The sequence below is a fragment of the Oncorhynchus mykiss genome, chromosome 32 (assembly GCF_013265735.2).
Source record: "Oncorhynchus mykiss isolate Arlee chromosome 32, USDA_OmykA_1.1, whole genome shotgun sequence".
Taxonomy (NCBI): domain Eukaryota; kingdom Metazoa; phylum Chordata; class Actinopteri; order Salmoniformes; family Salmonidae; genus Oncorhynchus; species Oncorhynchus mykiss.
The window spans coordinates 5,699,215-5,715,478 of NC_050572.1; the positions used below are offsets into that span (position 1 = coordinate 5,699,215).

The 16,264-nt window shown below is 46.5% G+C and overlaps 1 protein-coding gene across 1 annotated transcript; it reads right to left on the reverse strand.

Annotated features, from left to right (window-relative positions):
• Nucleotides 1-898: 898 nt before the first annotated feature.
• On the reverse strand, nucleotides 899-14,161 carry nup42 (nucleoporin 42). Its single transcript, XM_036971731.1, has 7 exons — nucleotides 13,883-14,161; nucleotides 9,422-9,683; nucleotides 9,031-9,119; nucleotides 7,676-7,752; nucleotides 4,275-4,361; nucleotides 4,040-4,142; nucleotides 899-1,411 (listed from the first exon to the last, which is right to left on the reverse strand). The coding sequence occupies exons 1-7, from the start codon at nucleotides 14,025-14,027 to the stop codon at nucleotides 915-917; spliced, it is 1,260 nt and encodes a 419-aa protein (XP_036827626.1). The 5' UTR covers nucleotides 14,028-14,161; the 3' UTR covers nucleotides 899-914.
• Between the last annotated feature and the right edge of the window lie 2,103 nt (nucleotides 14,162-16,264).

Here is a 16,264-nt window from a genome sequence, read left to right on the forward strand (position 1 = left end):
ACAAAGTATTGTTTATAGAATATACACCTGGGGGGGAGAGACACACGAGGTGAAAGCAAACAAAAACAGACCATCGTTTGGTTCAAAGCAAAAATACCACCAACCATAATTAAAACACACTTATTTAAATGTTAAAATAGCAAGGTAGTAGCCTATTTTAGTCCCTGGTACAGTCAGACCACCAGTAGTCTGACTATCATCTGTTTTACATTCTGCTCCACCCTTTCATTTTAAAAGGAAACCTTTCAACCAAATGACATGGCACTGTTACCAGGAACACCATCTTGGTTGAAACTTGACATCATTCAGAATCCATTTGATAGATTGTTTTTTCTTCTCCCCCCCCCCAGTATAAACTAGTCAGATTAGTGATTACATCAAGGATGGGGGAGATTCTGTAAATTAGCGGTGGTTTTTACTCATCAAAAAGTCTTCAGAGATATATTCAGTCCAGCTCTTTTCCATCAGGTCAGTTAAAAGGAAAGTGGTGGGATCAGACCACCTGCTTATTAACAGGGGGGGGGGGGGGTCAGACCACCTGCATATTAACAGGGGGGGGGGGGGGGGTTGAGTGGGGGATCAGACCACCTGCTTATTAACAGGGGGGGGGGGGTCAGACCACCTGCTTATTAACAGGGGGGGGATCAGACCACCTGCATATTAACAGGGGGGGGGGGTTGAGTGGGGGATCAGACCACCTACTTATTAACAGGGGGGGGGGGGGGGGGGGATCAGACCACCTGCTTATTAACAGGGGGGGGGGGGGGGGGGGTTGAGTGGTGGGATCAGACCAGGAGGGGGTTTGAGTGGTGGGATCAGACCACCAGCATATTAACAAGGGGGGGTTTGAGTGGTGGGATCAGACCACCAGCATATTAACGGGGGGGGGGGGGGGGGGGGGTTGAGTGGTGGGATCAGACCACCAGCATATTAACAGGGGGGGGTTTGAGTGGTATCTGTCCCAGGGTGAACCTCTTCCCTCCAAACTCCTTCAGTTCCTCTTCACTCAGCTGGCTGTGGGGGGTGAAGAGACTGTCTGCTGGGGCCATAACCCCAAACCCTCCACTCGCCTGTCCAAAACCACTTGCAGCCACTGGCGCTGCACTCCCGAAACCACTCCCTCCAAATGCCCCTCCTCCACCAGCGACCGTCGAGGCGAAGCTAAACCCGGACGCAGAGGCAGGAGCTCCGAAACCGGCTGTAGTTGTCTCCTTGTTGGCAGCAGAGGTGGCAAAGGAGAAACCGGCTGCCGAGGGAACAGTGGTGGCCATCGAGCCAATCCCAGTGGGAGCTGGTGGGACGGCTGACGCAGCACTGCCGAGAGCAGCAGAAGCTGCACCTGGTCCAGCAAAGCTGAAATTACTGGCACCTGAGGTGTCCTGGACTGGGACCTGAGCCGGCACTCCGAAACCTGAGGAGAGGAGGGAGAGTCCAGTTTGAGAGAAGTACCAGATATATGAACTCAGCAAAAAAAGAAACGTCCTCTCACTGTCAACTGCGTTAATTGTCAGCAAATTTAACATGTGTAAATATTTTTATGAACATAAGATTCAACAACTGAGACATAAACTGAACAAGTTCCACAGACATGTGACTAACAGAAATTGAATAATGTGTCCTTGAACAAAGGGGGGGTCAAAATCAAAAGTAACAGTCAGTATCTGGTGTGGCCACCAGCTGCATTAAGTACTGCAGTGCATCTCCTCCTCATGGACTGCACCAGATTTGCCAGTTATTACTGTGAAATGTTACCCCACTCTTCCACCAAGGCACCTGCAAGTTCCCGGACATTTCTGGGAGGAATGGACCTAGCCCTCACCCTCCGATCCAACAGGGTCCAGACGTGCTCCATGGGATTGAGATCCGGGCTCTTCTCTGGCCATGGCAGAACACTGACATTCCTGTCTTGCAGGAAATCACGCACAGAACGAGCAGTATGGCTGGTGGCAATGTCATGCTGGAGGGTCATGTCAGGATGAGCCTGCAGGAAGGGTACCACATGAGGGAGGAGGATATCTTCCCTGTAACGCACAGCGTTGAGATTGCCTGCAATGCAAAGCTCAGTCCGATGATGCTGTGACACACCCCCCCAGACCATGATGGACCCTCCACCTCCAAATCGATCCCGCTTCAGAGTACAGGCCTCGATGGTACGCTCATTCCTTCGACGATAAACGTGAATCCAACCATCATCCCTGGTGAGACAAAACCGCGACTCGTCAGTGAAGAGCACTTTTTGCCAGTCCTGTCTGGTCCAGTGACGGTGGGTTTGTGCCCATAGGCGACGTTGTTGCCGGTAACGTCTGGTGAGGACCTGCCTTACAACAGGCCTATAAGCCCTCAGTCCAGCCTCTCTCAGCCTATTGCGGACAGTCAGAACACTGATGGAGGGATTGTGCGTTCCTGGTGTAACTCGGGCAGTTGTTGTTGCCATCCTGTACCTGTCCCGCAGGTGTGATGTTCGGATGTACCAATCCTGTGCAGGTGTTGTTACACATGGTCTGCCACTGCGAGGACGATCAGCTGTCCGTCCTGTCTCCCTGTAGCGCTGTCTTAGGCGTCTCACAGTACGGACATTGCAATGTATTGCCCTGGCCACATCTGCACTCCTCATGCCTCCTTCCAGCAGGCCTAAGGCACATTCACACAGATGAGCAGGTACCCTGAGCATCTTTCTTTTGGTGTTTTTCAGAGTCAGTAGAAAGGCCTCTTTAGTGTCCTAAGTTTTCATAACTGTGACCTTAATTGCCTACAGTCTGTAAGCTGTTAGTGTCTTATTAACGACCGTTCCACAGGTGCATGTTCGTTAATTGTTCATGGTTCATTGAACAAGCATGGGGAAACAGTGTTTAAACCCTTTATAATGAAGATCTGTGAAGCTATTTGGATTTTTACAAATTGTCTTTGAAAGACAGGGTCCTGAAAAAGGGACGTTTCTTTTCTTGCTGAGTTTATATCATCCTACGAGCCCACTATCCTCAGGCACAAACATTGGCACTCTCATGGGAACCGTATGTTCAATATAGGAATGAAGAGGATTAGGAACGCAAGTAAATATTTAAAAAGACAACTGCATGTCCCACTAACATAGGAGTTAGAGGGTCTTATCCAGTTAACATAGGAGTTACAGGGTCTTATCCAGTTAACATAGGAGTTACAGGGTCTTATCCAGTTAATATAGGAGTTACAGGGTCTTATCCAGTTAATATAGGAGTTAGAGGGTCTTATCCAGTTAATATAGGAGTTAGAGGGTCTTATCCAGTTAACATAGGAGTTACAGGGGGTCTTATCCAGTTAATATAGGAGTTAGAGGGTCTTATCCAGTTAACATAGGAGTTACAGGGGGTCTTATCCAGTTAACATAGGAGTTACAGGGTCTTATCCAGTTAACATAGGAGTTACAGGGTCTTATCCAGTTAACATAGGAGTTAGAGGGTCTTATCCAGTTAACATAGGAGTTAGAGGGTCTTATCCAGTTAACATAGGAGTTACAGGGGGTCTTAGCCAGTCAACCTAGGAGTTACAGGGGGGTCTTATCCAGTCAACCTAGGAGTTACAGGGGGTCTTATCCAGTTAATATAGGAGTTAGAGGGGGTCTTATCCAGTTAATATAGGAGTTAGAGGGTCTTATCCAGTCAACCTAGGAGTTAGAGGGTCTTATCCAGTCAACCTAGGAGTTAGAGGGGGTCTTATCCAGTTAATATAGGAGTTACAGGGGGTCTTATCCAGTCAACATAGGAGTTACAGGGGGTCTTAGCCAGTCAACATAGAAGTTACAGGGGGTCTTAGCCAGTCAACATAGGAGTTACAGGGGGTCTTAGCCAGTCAACCTAGGAGTTACAGGGGGGTCTTAGCCAGTCAACCTAGGAGTTACAGGGGGTCTTAGCCAGTCAACCTAGGAGTTACAGGGGGTCTTAGCCAGTCAACCTAGGAGTTAGAGGGTCTTAGCCAGTCAACATAGGAGTTACAGAAGGCCTCCATGTCTGTATTCCATTTGTATTGTCTTCCTATGAAGAACACAGGCTACAGCAGATCTTACCTGTTCCGAAGCCAGATGGTGCTGAGGACCCAAAGCCGGTCACTGGTGTCGACCCAAAACCTCCAGACGCTGCCTGTGGTGCTGGGTTGTCCAGCTCTGCAAGCTGGGAGAGACTAGAGAGTATTACTCACCTGGTACATACAAGGCTTTATATTTGTCTTGTCGTATTACTACAGAAAGTAGTGTGTGTGTGTGTGTGTGTGTGTGTGTGTGTGTGTGTGTGTGTGTGTGTTACCATAGCGACTCTGGTGTTGCCGCTCATAGCCCTCAGCTCCTGGACTCTGCTTCTCCATTGGTTGACCAGCTGATTGATGACGTTAGCCTACAAACACAAGGAAGGCTGCTGTCAGTATTGATTGAAATTAATTTCTCAGTAAAAAAAAACACACAGACATATATATGTAATGTGATGCTATCTGGAATCCCTGTCCTTAAGTTAGAATCACTGTTGGGAATAAGGAACTTAAGCCCCTAAACCTCTCATTGGGCGCTGCACTGCGGATGCTTCAGCCTCTCCTACATAATGTGTGAACTCCCTCTCCCCTCTCCTACATAATGTGTGACCTCCCTCTCCCCTGTCCTACATAATGTGTGACCTCTCTCTCCCCTCTCCTACATAATGTGTGACCTCCCTCTCCCCTCTCCTACATAATGTGTGACCTCCCTCTCCCCTGTCCTACATAATGTGTGACCTCTCTCTCCCCTCTCCTACATAATGTGTGACCTCCCTCTCCCCTGTCCTACATAATGTGTGACCTCTCTCTCCCCTCTCCTACATAATGTGTGAACTCCCTCTCCCCTCTCCTACATAATGTGTGACCTCTCTCTCCCCTCTCCTACATAATGTGTGACCTCCCTCTCCCCTCTCCTACATAATGTGACCTCCCTCCCCCCTCTACTACATAATGTGTGACCTCTCTCTCCCCTCTGTTCCAGCCTCTCCTACATAATGTGTGACCTCCCTCTCCCCTGTCCTACATAATGTGTGACCTCTCTCCCCCCTCTCCTACATAATGTGTGACCTCTCTCTCCCCTCTCCTACATAATGTGTGACCTCCCTCTCCCCTCTCCTACATAATGTGACCTCCCTCTCCCCTCTCCTACATAATGTGTGACCTCTCTCTCCCCTTTGCTCCAGCCTCTCCTACATAATGTGTGACCTCTCTCTCCCCTCTCCTACATAATGTGTGACCTCTCTCTCCCCTCTGCTCCAGCCTCTCCTACATAATGTGTGACCTCTCTCTCCCCTCTCCTACATAATGTGTGACCTCTCTCTCCCCTCTGCTCCAGCCTCTACTACATAATGTGTGACCTCTCTCCTCTGCTCCAGCCTCTCCTACATAATGTGTGACCTCTCTCTCCCCTCTCCTACATAATGTGTGACCTCTCTCTCCCCTCTGCTCCAGCCTCTCCTACATAATGTGTGACCTCTCTCTCCCCTCTGCTCCAGCCTCTCCTACATAATGTGTGACCTCTCTCTCCCCTCTCCTACATAATGTGTGACCTCTCTCTCCCCCCTCTCCTACATAATGTGTGACCTCTCTCTCCCCCCTCTCCTACATAATGTGTGACCTCTCTCTCCCCTCTCCTACATAATGTGTGACCTCTCTCTCCCCCCTCTCCTACATAATGTGTGACCTCTCTCTCCCCTCTCCTACATAATGTGTGACCTCTCTCTCCCCTCTCCTACATAATGTGTGACCTCTCTCTCTCCCCTCTCCTACATAATGTGTGACCTCTCTCTCCCCTCTCCTACATAATGTGTGACCTCTCTCTCCCCTCTCCTACATAATGTGTGACCTCTCTCTCCCCCCTCTCCTACATAATGTGTGACCTCTCTCTCCCCCCTCTCCTACATAATGTGTGACCTCTCTCTCCCCTCTCCTACATAATGTGTGACCTCTCTCTCCCCTCTCCTACATAATGTGTGACCTCTCTCTCCCCTCTCCTACATAATGTGTGACCTCTCTCTCCCCCCTCTCCTACATAATGTGTGACCTCTCTCTCCCCTCTCCTACATAATGTGTGACCTCTCTCTCCCCTCTCCTACATAATGTGTGACCTCTCTCTCCCCCCTCTCCTACATAATGTGTGACCTCTCTCTCCCCTCTCCTACATAATGTGTGACCTCTCTCTCCCCCCTCTCCTACATAATGTGTGACCTCTCTCTCCCCTCTCCTACATAATGTGTGACCTCTCTCTCCCCCCTCTCCTACATAATGTGTGACCTCTCTCTCCCCTCTCCTACATAATGTGTGACCTCTCTCTCCCCTCTCCTACATAATGTGTGACCTCTCTCTCCCCTCTCCTACATAATGTGTGACCTCTCTCTCCCCTCTGTTCCAGCCTCTCCTACATAATGTGTGGCCTCCCTCTCCCCTCTCCTACATAATGTGTGACCTCTCTCTCCCCCCTCTCCTACATAATGTGTGACCTCTCTCTCCCCTCTCCTACATAATGTGTGACCTCTCTCTCCCCTCTCCTACATAATGTGTGACCTCTCTCTCCCCTCTACTACATAATGTGTGACCTCTCTCTCCCCTCTACTACATAATGTGTGATCTCTCTCTCCCCTCTCCTACATAATGTGTGACCTCTCTCTCCCCTCTACTACATAATGTGTGACCTCTCTCTCCCCTCTGTTCCAGCCTCTCCTACATAATGTGTGGCCTCCCTCTCCCCTCTCCTACATAATGTGTGACCTCTCTCTCCCCCCTCCCCTACATAATGTGTGACCTCTCTCTCCCCTCTCCTACATAATGTGTGACCTCTCTCTCCCCCCTCTCCTACATAATGTGTGACCTCTCTCTCCCCCCTCTCCTACATAATGTGTGACCTCTCTCTCCCCTCTCCTACATAATGTGTGACCTCTCTCCCCCCTCTCCTACATAATGTGTGACCTCTCTCTCCCCTCTCCTACATAATGTGTGACCTCTCTCTCCCCTCTCCTACATAATGTGTGACCTCTCTCTCCCCCCTCTCCTACATAATGTGTGACCTCTCCCCTCTGCTCCAGCCTCTACTACATAATGTGTGACCTCTCTCTCCCCTCTGCTCCAGCCTCTACTACATAATGTGTGACCTCTCCCCTCTGCTCCAGCCTCTACTACATAATGTGTGACCTCTCCCCTCTGCTCCAGCCTCTCCTACATAATGTATGTATATCAGAGGGTTAGGGTTAAAAGCAGAAGACAAATGTTTGTCTCATATGTATCAATAAAGTAGTGTTCATGACATTGAATCCCAGTGCAGATGGCTTCACGTTATACTGTGTTCATGACATTGAATCCCAGTGCAGATGGCTTCACGTTATACTGTGTTCATGACATTGAATCCCAGTGCAGATGGCTTCACGTTATACTGTGTTCATGACATTGAATCCCAGTGCAGATGGCTTCACGTTATACTGTGTTCATGACATTGAATCCCAGTGCAGATGGCTTCACGTTATACTGTGTTCATGACATTGAATCCCAGTGCAGATGGCTTCACGTTATACTGTGTTCATGACATTGAATCCCAGTGCAGATGGCTTCACGTTATACTGTGTTCATGACATTGAATCCCAGTGCAGATGCCTTCACGTTATACAGTGTTGATGCAGATAAAGGGACACATGCATGTGATTCTACTCACGTATCCCTGCAGGTCTCCAGACGGCTTGGTGTTGTAGTACTCCAGTCTCAGCTCCTCTGGAGAGAGCTCTGTGAACCCTGCACAGAGGAGGAGACGCGGTTCAATGTCGTCCACATCCATTCAATATACTGGAGTTAACATCACAGCCAATCTAATATAGCCTGCTACTTCTGCTACTACTACTACAACTACTACTACAGCTACTTCTACTACAGCTACTACTACTACTACTACAGCTACTTCTGCTACTACTACAGCTACTTCTGCTACTACTACAGCTACTTCTGCTACTACTACTACTACTACAGCTACTTCTCCTACTACTACTACAGCTACTAATACTACTACTACTACTACTACTACTACTAGAGCTATTAATACTACTACTACTACTACTACTACTACAACAGCTACAACTACTTCTGCTACTACAGCTACTACTACTACAGCTACTACTACTACAACTACTACTACAGCTACTTCTGCTACTACTACTACTACAGCTACTTCTGCTACTACTACTACTACAGCTACTACTACTACAGCTACTACTACTACAGCTACTACTACTATTGCTACTGCTACTACTACAGCTACTACTACTGCTACTACTACTGCTACTGCTACTACTACTACTACTACAACAGCTACTACTACTACTACTACTACTACTACTACAGCTACTACATCAAGATCTATCCAAGATGTTCCGTCCATGTTTTTATTAATTTATTTTATTTCACCTTTATTTAACCCGGTAGGAAATGTATCAAATTAACACTGGTGATAGATGTGCAGATGATGATGTGCAAGTAGAGATACTGGGGTGCAAAAGAGCAAAAATAAATAATAAAACAATATGGGGATGAGGTAGTTGGATGGGATATTTACAGATGGACTGTGTACAGCTGCAGCGATCGGTAAGTTGCCCAGATAGTCAGGGAGATATAAAAGTCTCCAACTTCAGCAATTTTTGCAATTCGTTCCAGTCATTGGCAGCAGAGAACTGGAAGGAAAGGCGGCCAAAGGAGGTGTTGGCTTTGGGGATGACTAGTGAGATATACCTGCTGGAGCGCGTGCTACGGGGCCCATGTGGGGAGGCAGGGTAGCCTAGTGGTTAGAGCGTTGGACTAGTAACCAAAAGGTTGCAAGTTCAAATCCCCAAGCTGACAAGGTACAAATCTGTCGTTCTGCCCCTGAACAGGCAGTTAACCCACTGTTCCTAGGCCGTCGTTGAAAATAAGAATTTGTTCTTAACTGACTAGCCAGGTTAAATTGAGGTTAAAAAAATAAGTGTGTGTGTGTGTGATAGTGTCAAATAGTGGGACAGACCAAAGCTAAGCTGTTTCTCTTACCTGAGATGGTTGCTTTGAGGACAGAGTAACAGGAGAAAAGCCACTGGCCTGAAGTCTCCCAGATCTCCATATCTTTCTGGATGGTTTCCCTGGAGACAAGGCATTCTGATAACAGGCCATTTCATTTACAGACTACTTTGTCAGGGACTCATTTTTATATATATATATATATATATATATATATATATATATATATATATAGTTGAAGTGTACCTATGGTGAAAATTACAGGCCTCTCTCATCTTTTTAAGTGGGAGAACTTGCACAATTGGTAGCTGACTAAATACTTTTTTGCCCCATGTGTGTGTGTGTGTGTGTGTGTGTGTGTGTGTGTGTCAATTCTGAATCCCATTGAGAAAATTGTTCCCAACCAAGCAATCAGTGGACTTACAAGTGTTTTTCATTGTCTTCCCCTTCTCCTCTCCCACCTTTGTCGAAGCTGCTTTGAGTGTTTAAGGCAGAAAATCTGTTTTGGTTTGGAGAGGAGGCTGCGAAACTGAAGTTAGAGCTCTGGGCTTGGCTGTCCCTTCCTCCTCCTCCTCCTCCTGGACCCCAGTTGTTGCCACCCTGCTGGGAAGAGAAGGATGACGGCTGGACGTAGTTTCCTCCTCCAGACCTCTGAGCTGGGTTCACCCACACTCTGTTCCCAAACCCTGAAAACAGGACGTTCATAGATTTGACTACCCTTATATTGGACGGGAGAAATGTGTTTCTAGGCTGCATAACATGATGACCCACTTTCAATTCAATAGCTTCAATAGCCCATCAGTTTCTGTTAAAAAAAATGTTTTTGTTTTTTTACTTGCCCGAACCTCTGCTGAAGGTTTACTGCAAGAGTAATCTCACCAGCCCAGAGCCAAACCTCGCCCGAAGGTTCACAGCCCAGAGCCAAACCTCGCCCGAAGGTTCACAGCCCAGAGCCAAACCTCGCCCGAAGGTTCACAGCCCAGAGCCAAACCTCGCCCTAAGGTTCACAGCCCAGAGCCAAACCTCGCCCGAAGGTTCACAGCCCAGAGCCAAACATCGCCCGAAGGTTCACAGCCCGGAGCCAAACCTCGCCCGAAGGTTCACAGCCCAGAGCCAAACCTCGCCCGAAGGTGTACATTAAGAGATATTTCCTGGTCAGGAATAAATATCAGCATGTTTGATGTTTATACAGCGCCTTCGGGAAAGTATTCAGACCCCTTGACTTTTCCCAAAGTTTGTTACGTTACAGCCTTATTCGAAAATGGATCACATTTTATTAAATCCTCAGCAACGTATTCACAATACCCCATAATGACAAAGTCAAAACAGGTTAAGAAATGTTGCTAATGTATTAAAAATAAAAACAGAAATACCTTATTTACATAGGTAGTCAGACCCTTTGCTAGGAGACTCGAAATTGAGCTCAGGTGCATCCTGTTTCCATTTATCATCCTTGAGAAGTTTCTACAACATATCAAGGATCCACCTGTGGTAAATTCAACTGATTGGACATGATTTCGAAAGGCACACACCTGTCTATATAAGATCCCACAGTTGACAGTCCATGTCAGAGCAAAAACCAAGCCATGAGGTCAAAGTAATTGTCCACAGAGCTCCGAGACAGGATTGTGCCTTCCAGAAGGACAACCATCTCTGCAGCACTCCACCAAATCAGGCCTTTATGGTAGAGTGGCCAGAAGGATGCCACTCCTCAGTAAAAGGCACATGACAGCCCGCTTGGAGTTTGCCAAAAGGCACCTAAAGTACTCTCAGACCATGAGAAACAAGATTCTCTGGTCTGATGAAACCAAGATTGAACTCTTTGGCCTGAATGTCACGATTCACTTCTGGAGGAAACCTGGCATCATCCCTACAGTGAAGCATGGTGGTGGCAGCATCATGCTGTGGGGATGTTTTTCAGCAGCAGGGACTGAGAGACTAGTCAAGATCGACGGAAAGATGAACGGAGCAAAGTACAGAGAGATCCTTGATGAAAACCTGCTCCAGAGTGCTCAGAACCTCAGACTGGGACGAAGGTTAACCCCTCAGCAGGACAACGACCCTAAGCACACAGCCAAGACAATGCAGGAGTGGCTTTGGGAGAAATCTCTGAATGTCCTCGAGTGGCCCTGCCAGAGCCCAGACTTGAACCCAATCTAGCATCTCTGGAGAGACCTGCTGCCAAAGCAGCAGCTACTCTTCCTGGGGTCCAGCAAAGTAAAGGCAGTTTATACAATTTTAAAACATTACAATACATTCACAGATTTCACAACACACAGTGTGCCTTCAAGCTCACATGAGGTTGTAAGTAACAAGAACATTTCCCAAGACATAGACATATTTGGTTTGGGTAGAAAGCTTAAATTACTTTTAATCTATCTGCGCTGTCCAATTTACAGTAGCTATTACAGTGAAAGAATACCATGCTATTGTTTGAGGAGAGTGCACAGTTATGAACCTGAAAAGTATTAATAAACCAATTAGGCGCATTTGGACAGTCTTGATACAAAATTTTAACAGAAATGCAATGGTTCATTGGATCACTCTAAAACGTTGCACACCCACTGCTGCCATCTAGTGGCCAAAATCTAAATTGCGCCTGGGCTATAATAATACATTATGGCCTTTCTCTTGCATTTCAAAGATGACGGTACAAAAAATGTTTTTTTCTTTGTATTATCTTTTACCAGATCTAATGTGTTATGTATTTTTTTTAACTAACTAAACATTTACAAAGGATGGTGGCTCCATTGCATGATTTAGGATGTTAAATTTAATAAAAACTGAACAGCCAATCAAAACTCATCATTTAAAAAGATTAGAAACTGGTACTGTAACTATTGGGATAATATCGTATTGTGATTTTCTTGGCAAAGAAAACTTTACTTTTTAACAAAAAAATGGAGCGATCTTTCCACCTGCAAAGGTGAAATATCTTGATAAAAAAAACAAAAACCTTCCAGCAGAAGTCGGCTCCTTGTCAGTTCAGGGATTATGGATCTTAATGGTGACGGAACTACATGAGATTGTATTTTGGATTTCGTGGTCGCACACAGATGTGGGTGCAAGTGTGATTCACAAATGTGTATTTTCGCTAGCTTGTCAAATCTACAACGGTGGTAAAGTTGACGTTTAAATACGTTCAACAAGAACATTATTTATTTTCACAACGGTTACAAATCCATTTACGAGTATGAACATTCTGCTGCAAATTTTGAATCTGCACATTGTTCTGTCACGTTACCAAGAGATTCGTAAGCTTGTAGAAAGTTTAGTAAATTTGTAGAAAGGGATTCACAAGTAAAAAATGCGATTCAAATTGCCACGAATAAAATGTCCGTAGTTTTATACTTGCCCACCGCCACCATGGGGCACTCTGTTCACAACGGTGACATCAGCAAACCGCTCGCCCACATAACGCCATACACATGGGACTGCGGTTGTGAGGCTAGTTGGACATAATGTCAAATTCTTAAAAACCGACGTGGAGGCGGCTTATGGTAGAAAAATGAACATTCAATTCTCTGGTAACAACCCTGGCGGACATTCCTGCGGTCAGCATCCCAATTGCACACTCATTCGAGACATCTGTGGCATTGTGTTGTGACAACACTACACATTTTAAAATAGACGTTTATTATCCCCAGCACAAGTTGCACCTGCGTAATGATCATGCCATTTAAATCAGCTTTTTGATATGATACACTTGTCAAGTGGATGGATTACCTTGGCAAAAGAGAAATTATCAAAAACAAATTTATGGACAATTTTGGAGAAATAAGCTTTTTTTGTTCATATGGAACATTTCTGGGATATTTTTTATTTCAGCTCATGAAAAATGGGACCAACACATTACATGTTGCGTTTATATTTTTGTTCAGTATAGATCCCACGTGGATTACGACAGTCCCCTTCTTCTGGTGTAAAATGATAGGAAGCAGCCTAATGCGCTGTACCCGAGCCCTAGGATAGGAACCAAGATGTTTCTTGCCATAGAGCTGGTGAGAGGAGGTTCCGGAATTTTTAAGCGGCTCGAGCCGCAAAACCCGTTGTGGCTGACGGAGGAGCCGGTGCGTCAGACGAGACAGAGTAGCCACTTCTTCTCTATAGTCCTCTGCCAGTAAACAATTGTTGCACTGAAACAACCGGTTGATCCACATTGTCCCGGAAGAGCGCATAGTAAATACAACTCCTCCATAAAATGCTCCATGTTTCCTCTGAACAGGGAAGCCTCCATGAGAAGAGACATAGCAACAGACTCCAGAGTCAGAGATAAAGATGATTACCTGTAAATGTCAAATTACAAGTTTGCGACCGTTGTTAAATCTTTCACACATCATGATACAAACTTGCGAAATTAAATGACACATTTGCTAATCGTACTTGCAAACACATCTCAATGTGCGACCACGAAATTCAAACTCACATCATGTTGTCATCGTTATAATCCCGTATTCAGATGACAGTGTGACGTCAAGCTGAGAACGTCATCATCGCGTAGTATTGTTACGCTTAGAACACACCGACAACGATCTCATGTTGGCCAACATAATTACATTAATTCCCAATGAAACGCTGCGTTTGCCTTGCAGTGCGTTCTTTGTGGTGCATATGTTGAATTTATCGAACGTATGCGTAGACGGCTTGACAGAAATGGTAGCAGGAGGTGAATGTTGAACACATATCCAGATGGTGCGTACTATTTTAGCGCAATGACAACGTCGGTGCCTTTGAAGCGTTCGTGTGACACAAGCGTCGATACGTTGTGTGGAATCAGTAGTGTTTAAAAAAAAAACTAAATCAGATCTCCGTTCTCAATCGTTCCATGACTAGCTACAGTATAGCAGAAAAAGACTGGGAGCTACTACAACTAGGTACTCCTTACCTCCTCCCCCGCCTCTGTTGGACTGTTGAGGGGGGCGGCTGTTGTACTCTCCACCGTAGCCGCCACCGCCTGCTTTTGGGTGCTCATTCCAACACTTGTCGCCATATCGACACCGGCCTTGCATCCAAAAGTTGCACACCGGCATAGTGTCGCTGGATTTAAAGTTGTCGGTGCGGTGAATGAAACAAAATCCTCTCGTTTCCCACTATAGTTTTCATCACCACATTGTTTTCGTTCAGATTACGCCATTTTGAAAATGTCGCAGGGCTATGACGTCGGTTTTAAAGTGGGTTTAATGCAACAGGGCGCCCTTGTGTTTGGTTTTGGTACTGCAGCCAGGAAAGTAACTCAATCAACAAAATCATCAGACCGTGTAGAAAATAGTACAGTAAATAATTATATACCGGTAAATAGGCAATTAAATAATTATATTACCAAAGACTATACCATTTATAGTATTATTGTGTGTGTGTATATATGAGTGAGTGTTCAAATGCTGTAAATAAATAGCCTATGTTTAGAGGATCAAAATTGTCTTGATTGTCAGTGTTGATAGTACAGTTGCCATGTAAACTGTTATTTGTTGCTTATAGGTGAAAGTATTGCGAGACAGAGAGGATGGAGGGAGTGAAAGAGGGAGGAGGAGGAGGGAGTAAAAGAGGGAGGAGGAGGAGGGAGTAAAAGAGGGAGGAGGAGGAGGGAGTAAAAGAGGGAGGAGGAGGAGGGAGTAAAAGAGGGAGGAGGAGGAGGGAGTAAAAGAGGGAGGAGGAGGAGGGAGTAAAAGAGAGGAGGGAGTAAAAGAGAGGAGGGAGTGAAAGAGAGGAGGGAGTGAAAGAGAGGAGGGAGTGAAAGAGAGGAGGGAGTGAAAGAGAGGAGGGAGTGAAAGAGAGGAGGGAGTGAAAGAGAGGAGGGAGTGAAAGAGAGGAGGAGGAGGGAGTGAAAGAGAGGAGGAGGAGGGAGTGAAAGAGAGGAGGAGGAGGGAGTGAAAGAGAGGAGGAGGAGGGAGTGAAAGAGAGGAGGAGGAGGGAGTGAAAGAGAGGAGGAGGAGGGAGTGAAAGAGAGGAGGAGGGAGTGATAGAGGGAGGAGGGAGTGATGGAGGGAGTGATAGAGGGAGGAGGGAGTGATAGAGGGAGGAGGAGGGAGTGATAGAGAGGAGGAAGAAGGAGGGACACAGAATGAGTGTCTGTGGGATTGGCCAACTCCACCGTTTCACCGGTGGTGGCGTAGTCTTTAGGAGCTTTGCCATGACAACACACAACCTGTTGATCTCATGTTCCTTTTACCTGGAGGTCTGTGCAGCGTTCACACAGTACCACAGTCATTTCACTGGCCTAACGCTCTAACCACTAGGCTACCTACCGCCCCCATACAGATAGAGAGACACACCACACACAGTACCACAGTCATTTCACTGGCCTAACGCTCTAACCGCTAGGCTACCTACCGCCCCCATACAGATAGAGAGACACACCACACACAGTACCACAGTCATTTCGGTTACTGGCCTAACGCTCTAACCACTAGGCTACCTACCGCCCCCATACAGATAGAGAGACACACCACACACAGTACCACAGTCATTTCACTGGCCTAACGCTCTAACCGCTAGGCTACCTACCGCCCCCATACAGATAGAGACACACCACACACAGTACCACAGTCATTTCACTGGCCTAACGCTCTAACCACTAGGCTACCTACCGCCCCCATACAGATAGAGAGACACACCACACACAGTACCACAGTCATTTCACTGGCCTAACGCTCTAACCACTAGGCTACCTACCGCCCCCATACAGATAGAGAGACACACCACACACAGTACCACAGTCATTTCACTGGCCTAACGCTCTAACCACTAGGCTACCTACCGCCCCCATACAGATAGAGACACACACCACACACAGTACCACAGTCATTTCACTGGCCTAACGCTCTAACCACTAGGCTACCTACCGCCCCCATACAGATAGAGAGACACACACACCACACACAGTACAGTATCGCAAATCACAGATCACCAATCACATGCACCTGCATACACTGACACTGCCTGATTGTCTGACCGTCTGTCTACCTGTGAGTAAAAGGAGTTTGATACTTGGTGCCTGAGAACATGTCTGCTAGATGACATGAATACAGAGGGTGTCATTGTGTTCTTAGATTCAGTAATTCCTAAAAATGTGCGAGCTGACAGCTACCTGTTTAATTGGCTCTCTCTCTCACTCTCTCTCTCTCTCACCAAAAAAAATAAGTCTTCAGTGACATTGGGCATGCTGATGATGTGGGGCTGTCCTGAGTCATAACTCTAACCAGCATCCAAGAGGACGCTTCCACTAGTGGTTAGAGCATTGGACTCATCATCAACCTCATCATTCACA